General features: G+C 58.9%; 1 protein-coding gene across 7 annotated transcripts in view; it reads right to left on the bottom strand.

The window, feature by feature from the left end:
- Positions 1 to 7,457: 7,457 nt before the first annotated feature.
- CYTH1 (cytohesin 1) overlaps positions 7,458 to 16,414 on the bottom strand; it is a 76,121-nt gene continuing 67,164 nt past the window's right edge. For 2 of the 7 annotated variants that reach the window (XM_047756725.1, XM_047756726.1), the window contains exons 10-13: positions 15,570 to 15,648; positions 12,522 to 12,593; positions 11,531 to 11,685; positions 9,913 to 11,170 (exon numbers count right to left, since the gene is read on the bottom strand). In XM_047756725.1, coding sequence (XP_047612681.1) covers positions 10,930 to 11,170; positions 11,531 to 11,685; positions 12,522 to 12,593; positions 15,570 to 15,648 — 547 coding nt within the window. In that variant the 3' untranslated portion in view covers positions 9,913 to 10,929. Of the gene's footprint in view, positions 9,307 to 9,911; positions 11,285 to 11,530; positions 11,686 to 12,508; positions 12,594 to 15,569; positions 15,649 to 16,414 lie in introns of those variants that run through there. The other 5 variants (XR_007131598.1, XM_047756727.1, XM_047756724.1 and 2 more) reach the window with 5 other exon arrangements.

Below are 16,414 nucleotides of genomic sequence, written 5' to 3'. Positions count from 1 at the left end.
CGGGTGGTGAGGGGCAGGTCTGCAGGGCCTGTTCACAGCCCCGCGGCTTTACCGGGAGAGGCCACTGACGCGCTCTGCCCTGCCAGCCTCACCCTAACCGGGCAGGGCCACCGTCCCGGCGGGGAGGGACCAGGCGTCCGAATCGGGTCCTGAGTTCAGACGTTTTCACTGAACTGGGAGAGCGTTTGGGTCCATCCTCATCGTCTGTGGCCCTCGGTCCCCTAGAAAACAGGCCGGGGCCCTCTGAGGTCAAGGCCTGAGAGCTGGATGGCCCCCACGTAAAATCAAGCTGCGGACCACGGGAGACAGCCCCGCAGAACTTCCGGAGGGCCTCTGGCGCCGGCCCTGGACAGGCCCGGGCTGAGCCCATCAGGCGCCCCTCCCCTCCCAGGGCCTTGGCCGGGCTGGGAGACAAACCTCGGAGAGGTTACCATTCAGGGGCATCACGTGAGACTCGCGACGGCGCAACGAGGGGAGTTACTTTCCAAACAGCAAAGAGAGTCAGCCTGACGTGACTCACGAGGGGAGAGTCCAGGGAGCTGGGGCGGGGGGTGCGGGACGGGGACTGGAAGACACCAGGGTGGGGGGCCCAGCCGGGAACTTAGGGGGAAGCAGAAGCACCCTGGGAGGAGGAGCGGGGGGACCTCCCAGCGGAAGGCAGAGCAACTTGAGGAGCCGGCAGGCAGGAGCCAGATGTTCTGTGAAAAGCACTGGAGGAACCCAGAGGCTGGAAGGGGAAGGGACGGGGAGGGGCAAGAAAGAGCTGAGACTCTTTGGGAGCAAGCAGCTTCTTCCCAAAGAAGCTGAAGCTGGGGGGGCCGGGGGGGACACAGCCCCAGAGTCAGCCAGTGGACCAGATGAGGGCGATGCTGGCCTGAGGAACCCTGGCTTCCCCTGAGATGCCACCTGCAAGGGAGTGCCGTGGGCACAGGTCCAAGAGACGCTGCGTGCTCTGGGCACCCACAGAGACAGAGAGGCTGCAGGAAAGGATGCCGGCCATGTGGCCCAAGCCCGCACGTTCTAACTCTGTCTGGACAGATTTAGGTGTTCTCAGCACAACCTAGGAGCACCTACTAACATCTGGCAGGATGCTGGTTTTTTAGGTGGTGGATGGGGACGTTGGAGAAACGAAAGAAAAGGCCCTGGGGTGCAGGTGCTCAATAATCCGCATCACGTTTTGCTCCGGCGCATAAGGAACAGAGGAGACTGCGCAGCAGCCACAGATGACCTGGTTTCCGAGGACGCGGCTCAGGAAGATGGCAGGCGGCCCTTTGAACCCACAGGAAACGTGACTTTGTCTCAACTGAGTTTGCACAAAGCCCCAAGCCAAGAGCAGGAAGATCTTGTGCAACGGCAGATGCAGAAACGGGAGGAGGGATGGATTTGGGGCGTGAGGCTGGTCCAGCTGCAATCACCCTTGACCCTCCTGGTCCAGGACACGCGTTCTGGTGATCAGGGTTCTGTGAAGTGGGCGCGACAGTGGCCTCGCCAGGAACCACGAGGGAGAGTCCATGGGGTCACGCGTGGCAGGCTTGCCCAGGCAGAGCGCTGCCTGCAGTTGGCATCTGTCACTCACACGAGAGCTTCTGCTCAGAGTGGCTCCTCTCCTCTGAGGTCCTTCTGAAGCTCTGGGGGCGGGGAGGCTCTGATGACGTGCAGTGTGAAGCAGCAGCAGCTGGGCACATCCGTGTGCCATTTTAGAGAAGTCTGCCCATTTGGCACAGCTGTCCACTCTCTTGGAGTGAGGAGGTGAGTCAGTCAGGCCCTTGCTCTGGACCCCAGACTGTACATGGGAGTCCGTGCCTGGCACACAGGGGGTTAGTTTCCCTGCTTGCTGGGCAAAGGATTCCACAGTTTCCAACAGGAAGGAAAATAATAATGATGCCGACGATAATGAAAGTGATGGAGCTCCATGTCCAGGCACTGGGCCAAGAGCTGTTTCTGGTTTGGGTTTTTCATTTAATTTTCATGCATTAAAAAAAAAAAAGTTTTAACGGCTGCACCTGCAGCACATGAAAGTTCCTGAGCTGGGGTCAAATCAGAGCTGCAGCTGAGGCCAACCCCACAGCCACACTGGTCCAGGTTGCAGCTGTGACCTATGCTGAGCTTGTGGCAACGCCAGGCCCTTAAACCACTGAGTGAGGCCAGGGAGTGAACCCGCATCCTCACAGAGACAACGTCAGGTCCTTAGCCCACTGAGCCACAACAGGAACTCCTGGTTTGGGTGTTTTTTTTAAATACGCATCACCTCATTCATTCTTACAGCCCAGTGAGGTATGGGCTGTTATACACACGCATACGTGCACATGCACGAGGGATGGCACACGTGCGTATTTACGTCCATGGTTCCTAGTCCTGTCCACTGAAAGGGCCAAGGGCAAAGACACCCCAGCAACGAGCACCGCCAGGGCCCCGATCTTGGTCTCTGAAAGGAGCTGGGGCCCTCGGAGCAGTGGCTGACCCTGGAGCTGAGGTGGAGTATGTGCAAGTGATCCTGGAAGAACTCGGGATGCTGGAGGGAAAGTCAGTGCTAAGGAAACGCAGGCGTGTCCTGTCCCAGGACACGGAGCAGATGGAAGGGGCTCCACTGCCAAATCTGGGACACTTCTGAGCACCAGACTCCTTAAGGATGCTAATCTGTCACAGGCCACTGGGAATGGGAATCCGCAGTGTGTGCCATTAATGGGAGTACAAGCGGGAAAGGAAGGCTCCTTCTCATGGCCAGGACGCCGAGGCCGCCCCATCCCTGGTGGAGCCCTGGAGATGGGGCTCATCATTCTGCAGCCACCAGAGTAAAGGCCCCGGGGGCAAGAATCACCGGTGAGGCTGAGTCCCGGGGGACGTGCCACCAGCAGCACTCCTGGGGCCATCAGAGCGGAGGCTCAGGTGCACACATGCTGAGTGGGAGGCCCGACGAGAGACGAAGGGGGTGCCAGGAGAGTGAGAACCACACAGGTGCATTTCGGGGTAGGAGCAGCTGGAACCACGGGGCTGGCCATCCATCCAGGGAGCGGGCTTCGGAGCCCTGGAGGCTGGAGTCGTGGGGCGTGTCGGCAGGGGGCGGGCGGGCAGCGAGGCCAGGCAAAGAGCCAGCCATTGAGCGGGTGAGCCCAGACGGACGCCTCCATCCGAGCAGAGAGGCAGGGCTGGAGGCAGGGTCTCGCTTGAGATGTGACCCGGAAGCAGGGTGTAGACACAATAGACGAAGGGTCAAAACTCCTGCGAGGCTCTCCAAACCTGCACCTGACTGCGCACAGCTGCACTGCCCGTAGTCGCCCAAGAGCGGAATTTACCCAAAGGCTCATCAATGGATGGTGGATAATGTGGTATTTCCATAAAATGGAAACTCTTCAGTAGTTAAAGGGGATGGAGTACTGACCCAACCCACAACCCAGGCGAACCTTGACAGCACTGCTGAGTGGAAGCGGCCAGACACGGAGGACTCCACGGCGCACGCAAAACGTCCGGGAAAGGCCCACCCACGAGGCCGGGGTCCGTGTCCGCCTGGGCTTTCAGGGAGCTGAGCGAACGCACGTGGGCACGACAGGGTTGTCTGGGGATGATGAATATATTCTAAAATTGACTGTGTTCATGGCTGAACAACTTTGAAAATATATCCAAACCACTGAGTTGTACACTTTAAATGGGTGAATAGAGGGTATGGAGCTAGCCTTCCCCAAACCCGGAGTGTGTGTGTGTGTGTGTGTGTGTGTACACCTTGCAATGAGAAGGAAGTGTAATCTAGAAGGGAGAGAAGGAAGCAGAACCCGATGGGATCTTCCCGGCACAGACACTGCCCCCTCCCCATGTCCTCCGCCTGCCTCTCATCTGGAAAACCTTTAGCCAAAGAATAAATTAATCAGAGAAATGAGAAAACGCAGAAGCAAAGAAAAGCCATCAAACAGGACAAAATAATCCAAGCTAAGTCATTAAACAAAGCCAAGGACCTTTAGTTCCTCCTCGAGGGCGACTGATGATAACCTGATCCTTTGGACTGTTTGCAAGATCCTGCAACCCCCACCAGGGGACAGAAATCACCCACATGACGACCAGACTGTAGCCATGACATAAGCCGCTCCATCCTGCACAATTCCCAGAACCGACCCCGGAACTGAAGAGTAGCTGTGCTTAAAACAAGACGACACGGATCAGACCACCACACGACCTATTTCAAGATGATTGATTATCAAGAAGCTGGCTGTTCTGCACTTGAACCCCCATTCCTGCCTGTGCACCCCTGAAACGCTCCTCATTTAAAAGCTCTTGCTCCTTGATCGACAAGGGGAAATGGGGTCTTTGGGACTGAGTCCGCCTTCTCCCCAGGACTGCCTCAGTAAAGCTACTCTTCCTTTTACCCAACACTTGTCTCTCCGTGTTGGATGCGATGGAGCCCGAGTTTGGTAACAGAAGGAATCGGGACAGTGGTTTAAGGCAGTGCTTCTCTAACGTTACTGGGCACCAGGAGCACCTGGAGAATTTGTTAGACCAGGTCAGGCCCCAGCACAAGAGAGTCTATTTCAGTTGGTGCAGGTAGGGCCGGAGAATATGCATTTCTAACCCATCCCCAGATGGTGCTGAAGAGGCTGAAGAGGGAACACCACTCTGGGGACCAGTAAAACCACTGGAAGTGACGCTATTGGCTCATGCTGTTGTTTTTAGGTTGAGATATAATTCACGTACCGCAGAATCCAGCCTGTCAAAGGGCAGCGTTCAGTGGTTGTAGGATTCGTGATGTTGTGCCACCGTCACCACCACCTCCAGAACATTTTCAACACTCCCAAAAGTGACGCTGTACCCATCACCAGTCACTCCCCACCCTCCCCCGACCACTCCAGCCTCCAGCAAACACCAAACCACTCCTTCTCCATAGATCAGCCCTTTCAAGACACTGCATTTATGAGGAGAATCACACATGGTTTCTGTGTTGGGCTCCTTTCACTCGGCATGACGTTTTCAACGTTCGGCTGCGTGCTACTCCGTTGTGTGAAAGGACCACAGGTTGTCTATCCACTCATCAGGTGATGGACAACTGGACTGATGGAGTTCCCACCGACTGACATCGTGCTGCTGCAAACACCACGTTCAGGCTTCCGAGCGGACAAGGCTGCCATTCTCTTGGATACATACCTTGGCGTGGAGATGCTGGGTCATACGGCCCCAACTCTGCATTTCACTTTCTGATGAACCACCAAATTGTTGCACAGCGACCCCGCCTGTCACATCCCAGCAGCTTCTCCACAATCTGACACTTGTTACTGTCCTGATTACAGCCATCCTAGCGGGGGGAGGTATTAGCGCACCGCGGTTTTGACGTGCAGCCCCCCGTGATGATCTGGAGCACTTTCTCATGTGCTTATCGGCCATCCGTGTAACTCCTCTAGACAAAAGTCTACTCAAAATCTTTGTCCAATTTTTAATTGGGCTATGTCTTTTTTATTGTTGAATTTTAAGAGTTCTTGACTTTCTTTTTTTTTTTTTTGGTCTTTTTGCCATTTCTTGGGCCGCTCCCGCGGCATGTGGAGGTTCCCAGGCTAGGGGTCGAATCCAAGCTGTAGCTGCCGGCCTCCACCAGAGCCACAGCAACGCGGGATCCGAGCCGCGTCTGCAACCTACACCACAGCTCACGGCAATGCCGGATCCTTAACCCACTGAGCAAGGCCAGGGATTGAACCTGCAACCTCATGGTTCCTAGTCGGATTCGTTAACCACCGTGCCACGATGGGAAGTCTGACATATTCTGTACACTAGCTGCTTATCTATGATTTACAAATATTCTCCTATTCCATGGCTGGCCTTTTCACTTCGCTGATAGTATGCTTGAAGGCATTAATAGGCTTAATTTTGAAGTCCAATTTACTTCTGTTGTTGCCATTGCTAGTGGCTTGATGTCACATCTAGAAAACCAATGCCTGAGTCAAGAGCATGAAGATTAACATCTGTTTTCTTCTAGAGTTTTATAGTCTTAGGTTTTTTTTTTTTTTTGCTTTGTAGGGCCACACCTGAGGCACATGAAGGTTCCCAGGCTAGAGGTCCAACTGGAGCTGCAGCTGCCGGCCTACACCACAGCCACAACATGATGAGATCCAAGCTGCATCTGCAACCTACACCACAGCTCACAGCAATGCTGGGTCCTTAACACATCCAGCGAGACCAGGGATCGAACCCACATCCTCATGGGTTCTAGTTGGGTGTGTTACCTCCGAGCCACGACGGGAACTGCCAGAGAGACATTCAGTCTTGATTGTGGGGCTCTGAGGTCAGGAAGAGAGTCCAAGTTCACTCTTTTTCGGGATGGCCACACTTGGTTCCTTCCATTTCCACGTACGTTTTAGGACAGGCTTTTCCATTTCTGCAAAAACGCCAGCTGAGATGTTGACGGGGACGGTGCAGAGTCTGCAGATCGGTTTGGGAAGCTCTGCCACCTTCGGTCTTCCAATCCATGGAGACTGGGTCCTTCCAATTAAGCCCTTAATTCTAAACCTTCATGGATGTCCCGTTATTTTCTAAGTACCTTCTGCACCTTCAAATTTCTATTTCTTTCTTTGTGATGCTATTGTAAGTGGAATTGTTCTCATTTTGATGGATCACTGCTTGTGTGTCGAAAAATTTGACTTTTGTACATGGATCTTATAGCCTGAATCCCTGCTGAATTCATTTATGAGCTAGTCGTTTTGGGGAGATTCCTTAGGATTGTCTCTATCCGCGGTCACGTAATCTGCCAATTAAGTTCGTTTTCCTTCTTCCTTTCCTATCTGGTGTTACTCCTTTTTCTCAGCTGATGCTTCTGCGGAGAACCTTCAGCACAGCACACTCATCCCTGTCCTGTTGCCATTTCTTCTAAATGAGAGACGGGGACACCTGTGTAACTTGAAGGGAAGGAATCAAGGGGGAAGAGGTCAGGGACAGGCACGAGAAGGAGGCGACGAGGAAGGCGCACAGTAACTGCGTTGGGCTCGGAAGGAAGGAGAACTGTCCTTCGCACCTAAGTGGTCCCTCTTTCCGGTGAAGTCACGGAAGGGACGGCAGGACAGCGCTGCCGGCACGAGGCACGTGGCAAAGATGGGACCGCGATGCGGCTGGCGGGACCGCCGGCCAGGGGACAGGCCCGGCTTGCCCGTGTCACCCTGCGGTGCTGTGCCGGGAGTCCCCTCGGCTTTGGAGCGCTGTCTCTCTGCGCCGCTGCCCTCGCATTGGGCGGGCATATCTGGAAACTGAAAGAATGCTGACGGGAGCTCGAGTCACGTTTCTTGATCTTAGGTTGGATGTTTGACATCCGTTTCTTCCTCCCAAAAGGGATGGCTGCGCGAGGACCCTTTCACTCTGCTCTCCTGATAGAAGGCAGGGCCGTCCTCCCCACTTGGGATGGAAGACAGAGGTCACATCACGGCTCTGACGGGCACGACCTTCCCACCCGGAGCCCATCCGGCCACGAAGCACCACCACGTGCGACAAAGGGGTTCGGGCAGTATGGGAGTTTATTGGCTGCAGTTCCTTGGTGCTTGTTACAATGCAAAAAACAAACAGAAAAACAATTGGAATAATAATTATAATTTTTTAAAAACCCTGTCAGCAACTTTCAGTCATTTCTTTATATTTTGACAAAACTTTTTTTTTAAACAAATACAAAATAATCTAAAAGGAGGAAAACTATACATGGACTATTTACACCTCTGATAAATAGACGAATACTGCTCCAGGTGCCTCTCTGATATTCGTGAGAACCAGGGCCGGGGACTCAGCCAGCCAGAGGGGCTCCAGCTGCGGCCCCCAAACCGCCTGGACCTCGGCCCACACCACCCTGGTTCTCCTGCCCAGAAAGTTGGGGTTCCCAGCCTGGACCCTCTTCCATCACCTTCATGAGCTCCAGCATAGAAACGCCTGAAGCCGCTCTAGGCAGGACCTACGGGAGTTGGGGGGTGGGCAGAGAGCCCCCACCCCTCTTCACCAGAGCTATTTCCAGAGATGTGAGCCTGCCCTGAAGGCGTCAGAGGAGCCGGGTCCTGTGCCAGGGAGGCGGCGCACTGCACTGCCCGGTCCCGGCGACGGGGGGACGATGCGGTGGCCCGGCCAGCCCAGCTCTGCCTGGACCGGCGCCGGGCCCAGGCGGGTGGCAGGAGCTGCCCCGAGAGTCCCTGAGAGAACGGCGGGAGAGCGGCCTTCGCGGCTCCTTCACGCCAGTTAGGAGGGCGAGGCCGACACCCAGGAGGCCGACTGGCTCGCCCTCTGGCTCGGCGCCCGGCCCACAGCCAGAGGCCCGCTCCCCCGAGGGCCCAGCACACACCGACGGCGGCCCGGTGAGGAGGGCCGGACCACCGGAGGCAGAAGCGGTGAAGCCCTAAGGGGATCGGGTCAGGCCTCCTCCTTCCTCTAGAACGAGGAAGGGAGTTTGCGGGCGGGAGGAAGACAAACCAAGTGAGAAACAGGCCTTCCCGGAGCCGGGGGCCACCTCCTCAGTTTTGGTTACTAGGTGTGTCGCTCAAGGAAAGATGCTGCCTTTGTATCTTAAAGCCCAACGAGCAGGAACTCGGAAAAGGCAAGAGCAGCAGGGGGGGCCCCCCCGGGGCGCCTGGGCGGGGAGGCCTCGGCTGGAGCAGCGCCACCTGCCCCATGGCTGGCACCTCCTTCACCCAGACAAGCTCCCGCCTCCCCTGGCCCGGGCCACCCCAGCACAGCGGCCCAGGGAGCCTCTTCTCCAGGGAGAAGCTCCCCAAGCGCCAGGCAGGGCGCATCTGGACGGCTCGACGGTAACTTTCTCTTTCTTTAAAAAACAAAAATATATCTTTATCGTACGTGGCGTCGCTTCCATTCCACCTTTCTTCTTAACACAGAGTGAGATACGGATACGCAGGTTTTGCGGGGCAGGGTGAGGGCTTCTTCCCGGGGGGAACTGGAGGTAAACGGTCAGCTCCGAGCTCTGCTATCAGACCTGCTGAGCGGGGACGTGGGGAGGCGGCCGGGCGGCAGGAGCGCTGTTCTTTCTAGAAAGAAAGGCTCAAAACCCGGCGGGAAGGCGTCAGGCCCCGCCTCCCCCGTGGTAACCCCTCCCCTTCTCCCAGGCGCAAAAGTGAGCAAAAGCCGAAAGCTGGTCTCCAGGAGGCAGGGCGGCGCCTGGCAAGAGGCTCCCATTCAGACGCTGCTCCGGGGTGCGGGCGTGGGAGGCTGCGCTGGGCCTCGCGCTCCGGGCCTCCCTCGCCGCGCGCACCGGCTTGGCACCGGCTGCCGCAGGCTCAGTGCCTCTTCGCGGAGGAGACCTTCTTCTTCCTCGCGGCGAGCATCTCGTAGAAAGGGTCCCTGCTGATGGCCGCCCTACAGCACAGAGAGGGAGAGAGGAGAGGAGACTGAGGAACAGGGCCAGGAGATGCCACCCCGGGGCAGGGGTCCCCGGCAGCAGCCAGGCCCCCTCCCTGCTCGCCTGCCCCTGTGAAGGCCACGGCATAGGTCAACCTTCCCTGTGTCTACACAGCAAGGGAAGGACGCGCCTCAGGAGACATGATACATGTGGCAGGATAACTGTGGGGCACATTGGCCTGTCCCAACCCAGTCATCAGTCCACGTCTGGGAATCCAACGCGCGCTTACCGCTGTGCTCCGACTCCGCAAAACGAACGCGGTGCTTTAGTTCCGCGGTGACAGTGGCGGCTGCCTGGAGCAGGGAGCGCCACACAGCCCCGAAGCATCTGGCCTGTGGTGGGTTTGGGTGGAGGCCAAGGTCTCTACCCAGTAACTTTTTTTTTTTTTTGTCTTTTGTCCTTTTAGGGCCACACCCACGGCCTGTGGAGGTTCCCAGGCTAGGGGTCTAATGGGAGCTACAGCTGCCGGTCTATACCACAGCCACAGCAATGCCAGACCGGAGCTGCATCTGCCACCTACACCGCAGCTCACAGCAGCGCTGGATCCTAAACTCCTGAGCGAGGCCAGGGATCGAACCCACAACCTCATGGTTCCTCGTCGGATTTGTTTCCACTGCGCCACGCTGGGAACTCCATCTACCCAGTAACTTCTGAGTCCCCGCGCACACCAGCTCGACAGCCAAGACCTTTCCTTGAACAGCTGGAGCCCCAGCAACCTGCTGGCAGCCTGGAGGCCCTGGCACTGGCCCCGGCCCCGGGAAAGCCAGCAAGGACAGTGACAGCCGCCTCCGCCACTTGCCGTCCCCTCTGTCATTCTCCACTTCCACGCAAGTGGTGAGCCCCATTCCAGAGTTTAACTTGCTTTCCCTGAGAAGCAACATCCCCAGTGCCGCCGTCTCTGGGAAGGCTCGCCAGCCCAGATGACCACGGACTCTGCACTTAACCAGTGCGGGAGGGCTCCCGCGAGCTGACCGGGCCCCGTTCCCAGAGAGGATGAGTCCGTGAAACAGCTCCTTGGCTCCGTGGGAAGCAAGAGCTGGAAAGGACCCAGAACACATCCCAAGAGACCTTGCCGTGCAGGCGTCTGGCCCCGCAGGGCTTGGGAGGGAACCCGCTTCCATCTCTGGGGTGTTAGGGTGAGTCTGCCTCTGCTTCCTGGGTGGGCTAAGCCCTGGGGGCGGCGGGGGGCGGGGGGGGGGGGGCTCCGGTCCACGTGGAAGGGGCCCCAGGACACAGTGAAGTGCTCCGGGCTGGCAGCCCCGCCCTGGCCTTGCACATAGATCCCTGCTGCTTGCAGCTCTCTGCGCACGCTGGGTGCACGTGCGGAGACGGCTGGTGGCCTCGTGCCTGTGGAAGCTCCTGGGAAGAGCACTGACGAGAAGAAAGCTGTCTGCACCTGACCTTCTGCAGAAGCTTCCCAGCAGCTTCAGGAAGAGCTTCTGCCTGATCAGATCCCTCCTCTGGCGCCTTCGCTGGAGATGCGTCAGAGCACGGGAGGCCAGAGCCAAGTGCCACACACAGTGAGGACGGGTCCTTGGGTCTGAAGGACAGTAGGCCTCTGTGGTTTGGGACGGCTGAGTTCACCTCACTGTGCCTGTGTCCTCGTGCCACACAGGGACAGCCACCCTGTGGCACGGACCTCCAGGGGCTCCCGGGAGGTCCAAGGAGCTGAGCCGTGCAGCTTGCATGTCTGCGAATCCCACGAGGAGACAGGGCCAGCGCCCGGCAGACATGGGGCCACCCCGAGGAGGGGTCAGCATCCACCTCAATGGCGGGGCCAAACGTGTCTGCAGGTGACGGCAAAGGGCTTGGCTTCCTGGGCTACAGAGTATGAACGATATGGAAGACAGAATGGATGACCGCAGCCAGCCTTTCTCAGCAACGGGGGTGGACCACACATGACCCCTCAGCTACGGTCTCCGCTGAGCCGCCACCCTGCAGATGAGACCGGCTTCCTAAGACGTGAAGAGGCCAGGCTGGCCCGTGCCACCTGGGCCTGAAGCCTGCGCCTGCGTCCCCTCCCTGGGTCCCTGAGCTGCCCTCGGAAAACCCAGGTGCGGGGCTCTCTTAAAAACGCTGCCTCGGCAAGACGGGAGCTCCGACGAGGGTTCGGCGCACGGGCGCGGAGGGGCGCAGGCAGCGCGGGGCTTCGCCGGGCAAGGTCCCCCCACCGCCACTCACTTGATGCACTTGATCCACTCCTCCTTCTCCTCGGGGCTCGGGGCAGAGATCCGGTACACCGTGTGGTTCCCCTCCACCACGCGCCCGTCGGCCTCTGTCTTACACGCCTTAATCACCTGGTCCTTGCTGTCCGGGATGTAGAGCTCGAAGCAGTTCTGAGAAGTGGAGAGAGGCAGCGCGTGACGAGGACCCGAGGGAGCGGCTCCCAAGGAAAAGCGAACACTTGTTCCCCAAAGGGGAGAACTTGGTTTCAAAAGAGATGATCATCCTTCGTCTGACCTTCATAAAGTACCCGCGCTACGGACGTTTTCCCAGGCCAAAGAGGAGCCTGGGAGCGGACTTCTGGCCAATGCCGACTACGTACAGAAACAGGTCTCCTCAGTCCAGATACGGAGCAGGCGCGCGTGAGCGCTGCTCCCACTATCTGGAAAACTCGGAGAGAACTGCAGGTACTTAGTGCCCTTTGAAGCCGAGCCGGCAGAGCGATGCTCCGCGGCAAAGGGAAGGCATCCACGAGGTGTCCGAGGCTCGCAGAGGAAGGAGCCCGGTCACGCGTGCTCTGCTGCTGCCTCTTACGGAAGGACAGCCCCACAGCTCGGCTGGTTCTCAGTACGTGATGCCAGAGCAGATGGGCAAAATGAGAGCTGTCATTTCGTCTCATCTTTGGCCTGAACTGTAAAGGCAAGTGGACAGTTCGGCTAAATTAAATTAAATCAAACGAGTGCTTTTCAGGTGTTTTCCAAGCAGAGCGGACCCCTGAATAACGCGGGCGGGCAGCGACCTCTGAGCAGGTGAGAATCACGCACGATGTGCGGCCCCCGCTGTCGGTGCAGCCGCGCCTCCCCGGTCACGGCCTCAGCCCAGCGCAGAGCGGCCGCCCTGCAGCGTTGGCCACGGAAAACAACCCGAGTGTCGGGCGTTCAAGGGCCAACTGTTACCCTCGCCATTTCACCCCTCCTGTGCCCCCCAACTGCTCACCAGAGACACTCACTGGTTTTTTGGAGTCTTCCACCTCCCGGATGCCCAGGTTCTCCAGGGGGATGATTCCCCGCGGCTCCTTGTCCTACAGGAGGTCGAGAGAGAGAGACCTCAGCGCTCCGCCCAGGAACGCGGGTCCTGGGGCGGCCTCGCCCACCAGCCCGGCTCCCGCGCCTCCCCCCACAGCACGGAGTCCGCGCACCAGCTCCGGGGCCCAGGCTCTAAAACAACAGGGCCGAGAAACGTGTGGGCGTCGCTGATGTAACAGCTGCGCAGCCCTGTCACCAAAAGGCCTCTGCGGGAGGACACCCAGGGGAGGCTTCCCGGTCGCTCTGGAAGAGGGGGTGTGACCAGCGCCGGGTGGCCCTCCAGCAGGGACACCCAGAAATCAGCTTGCTGCTTCGCCCAGCGTGCCTCCGCAGCTTCCAAGCCTCAGCTCCACTGTCAGCAGCCCTAGGAGGCCCCCGTCGCACTCTGGGTGCCCCCGTTCAGCGCCCCCAGTGCCCAGAACTAGAGCTGTGTCGCATCCTGACCTGCTTGTTACCTCCGCCCCCTCCCCCCGCCCCCCACCGCTGTAGGGTCCCCAGAGAGACGCCACCTGCCGGACACCTCCCCCTGGACTAAAAAGGCACCTAACTCCGGTCCAGCACCGAGCCCTGCTGTCCCTCCGCCCTCTGGGCTGCCGTCACGGCTTCCTGTCTCTGCAAAGGCCACCCCACACCTCCCGCCTCCACACCTCCTCGCCCTGTGCCCGGAGGGTCAGTGCCCAGAGACTGTCCCGAGGTCAGGACTCCAACTGGGCTAGGCCTCGGCACCAAGCTTCACAGAACAAACGCTCCCAAAACACCACACGCACTCTTGGGAGATGTGCAGCTTCGGGGTTTCTCCTCTTGGGGACACATTCTCCCAACTGATCTTTCTGCTTGCAGGTTGCAGCTACGCCGGGGCCTGTCCCCGGCATCTGTCACCTGGTCTGTGACTGCTTTAATACTCACTCGTCTTCCTCTGACAGTGATTACATTTCCAGCCAACTGTCCTTAAGCTTTTACCTTATCTGTTACTAAGCTACGGTTATGTTCTATCCTGAGCGCAGTGTCAGCTCTCCCGCCCTGAAACGCCAGGCCGGGCTTGGGCTCTGGCCACTCCCACGGTCTCGGGAGAGAAGCGGCAGAGGGGGCTTCCCTCTGACCCCCAGCCCTGATTCTTCTCTGGGGCTGCTGGTGTCCAGCGTCCAGGGGACAAGGTGCTCACTGCCCACCCTCTGTAGACGCTTTTTTCACCGTCCAGGGCGCTTGCCCACACTTGCAGAAATTGAGTCCTGTTGGTCACTCTTCCCGTTTCCCCAATTTCTCCCCTGCGGCAGACGTCACTCAGGGGAAGAAATCCCGCTCAGTTCGCTGCTCCCAGACTCCAGGGCATGGGGAGGGCTGGGGGGCATCCTGCCCCTTCCACTCGGCTCTGGCCGCGCCTTAGCCCCAGCTGCCCACCATGGTGGGCCCTGAACGAGTCCTGCCCTCCCCTTACCCAGCTGCTATGTTCTCCACTGCCTCCTGGATTTCCCCTTTGTCAGGTAAGTCTGGGTGGCCATCTCCACCTACCACCGTGACCCCGAGGCTCCCCGCCTGGCATCTCCAGAAACGTACTTTCTGTGTTCCCACTGCCTCATAAGATGCTGGTGACCCCGCTGTGGCCAGCGCCATGAGGAACCACCAGACTAGACCCCACTGCTTCACCGCTGAGAGTGTCCCAGGACCTAGGGGGCAAGGCTTAGATGCTGGCTTATGGTTCACTTCCGTCCAGAGAACAGCCAGGATTTTAAAGGTGTCACCGGTCTAGAAGGCGGCCCATATGTGGAGCAGGGATGGGCCCAAACAGAAAGGTCCCGAGCTGCTCGTGGCGTGCTTTGGGGGGTGAAAGCGAAAGACCATCTCTGCCCTGTTCCAGGGCATCTGAAACACAGCACCTCTCACGTTTGAAAGGGCTTTAGCAATAGAGAAGCAGAGCCAGCTGCGGAACTCCAGGGCATGAGTCTGAGCCCTTAAAACACACACTGCCCTGGCCAGCATTCCCCTGGAAACTGCTGAGTGACTGAATGACGGGCTGGTGCGGTCCTGCCCCTCGCTCCCCTGTGAGAAGCGACATCTGCGTGCTCCCGGGCAGGCGTGTGGCGGCGCCCTGGCTCCTGCCAAGCGTGACACAAGCACGGCCAGGACTCTCGCTCTGTCTTGCTCTGTCTTCATCATAAAGGACGCTTCTCAGTCTTCGCCTTCTCAGTCAGAGCTCAGCTGCCTGACTCACTGCAGGCTCAAGTCCATGCTGCCAGCAGGACACAGGCTGCCCCCAATGACCAGGGAGAAGGGCAGAGGCAGGAGCGCACGGCCGTGGGGAGTCCGTCTGAGTGCAGCCACCAACCTGCCGGGCCTCCGTAAGACGGAAGAGGTCTCACCAGATGGTTTCGCCCTCAGGCTCCTGCTGCGGAGGAGACGCGAGTGCAGCACGTGTGTGCGCAGTTGTAAGTCCCCTGCCACCGGATAAGGACGGACAAGACTGCCAGCGTCAGAAAGGGTCCGTCTCTTGCCAGTCCAGGCCACCTCTAGCTTTGCCCTGCTTTTGCTCTGTTATACATCCTGCCCCTTGGCTGTTGCTTCTGATCAAGCGCTTCCTCGTGTCTGCTGTCACAGAAGATCTGGATTCTCGAAATCACGGTCCCCTTGGTCTCCCTTTCAACGGGGCGCGAGCTCCTTCTCGGCCATGGGTCCAAGCTCACCCCTCCTAGCTCCGCTCCATAACCCTGTCTAAGGCCACGCAGGCTGCTCCCTGCCACCGTCTCCTGGCCGGGCGTCTGCTGTCCTAGCCGAGAACAGATGCGGGCTCCGAGCCACGGCTCCAGCGGCCTGAGACAGCCCACACCCTCCCCAGGGCCCCAGTCCTGGGGTTCCTCTCAGCTCCTTCATGTCACTTAAACTCTCCTCCTGCCCCAAAGATGCAGCAGGACCAACTCGACCGTGTCCCCCCCCCACCGCTGCCCACCCTGAGCCCCAGCGGAGCAGCGGGCGCTCACCGTCGTGTATTCAAAATAGTAGAGGCAGTTGTCAGTCAGGATGAACCAGCGTCTTTTCCAGGTCTTTACCCTGCCACCTGCAGAGCGAAGGGAGAGGCGTGTGGGACGGGGGTCGACCGGCTCCGGGGGGCTCCGGGGGCTCCAAGCTCCGCCCTCAGGGAGGGCGGGGGGCAAGGGGGGCGGGGAGGGAGGAGGTGGGGGCAGGGCGCCAGGAGCCCCGAGACCATGGTAGAGGTTACATCCGTGACAAGACACAGAGCCAAAACAGAAGCGCCCGTCACAGCATGGAAGTCTGTGGGTACAAGCAGAGCAAGCGAGTTGGGTGGCATCCTGGAGATGACTCCAGGACGGCGGGATGAGAGCATGGGCTGGGGAGAGCGCCGGGACAAGGATGGACCAGAGAAGCGTCAGCAGAGGCTATGGGTGAGGTGGAAATGGGCAAACACAGGCGGAGGGGAGAGGGTCGGCCCCCTGGTCCGAGCTACCCTGCTAGGCCGCCGGCCCTGGGCTTCCAGGAGGGCAGGAGGAGGAACCGGGTAGGAAGGCACGTCAGTCCCCTCACAACCAAGGCCAGTGCTCCTGGAGCACAGAACTCAAGTCCCTGCGGTCTCACCGGCCACCCCCACCCCGTGGTGCGACGCTACCCTGGCTTTCACAGACGTCTGGGCCAGTGTCCTCAATTCCTCCCGAGTCCTGGGTGAGAGGGAGCAGGGCTCTTGGACCAGGGAAGAACCCACTGGTACGCAAGGTCCCTATTCAATCCTGGACTTCGGAGGCGGCCAGGCCAAGGGAGCTCGAGAGGGGCGGCTGTGAGCTGATAGAGGCTCCCCTCGCCCTTTCCAGTA

This window comes from Phacochoerus africanus, chromosome 14 (assembly GCF_016906955.1).
Source record: "Phacochoerus africanus isolate WHEZ1 chromosome 14, ROS_Pafr_v1, whole genome shotgun sequence".
NCBI lineage: Eukaryota > Metazoa > Chordata > Mammalia > Artiodactyla > Suidae > Phacochoerus > Phacochoerus africanus.
The sequence above is the reverse complement of the archived record's forward strand: the minus strand, read 5'-3'. Positions and strand labels throughout refer to the sequence as shown.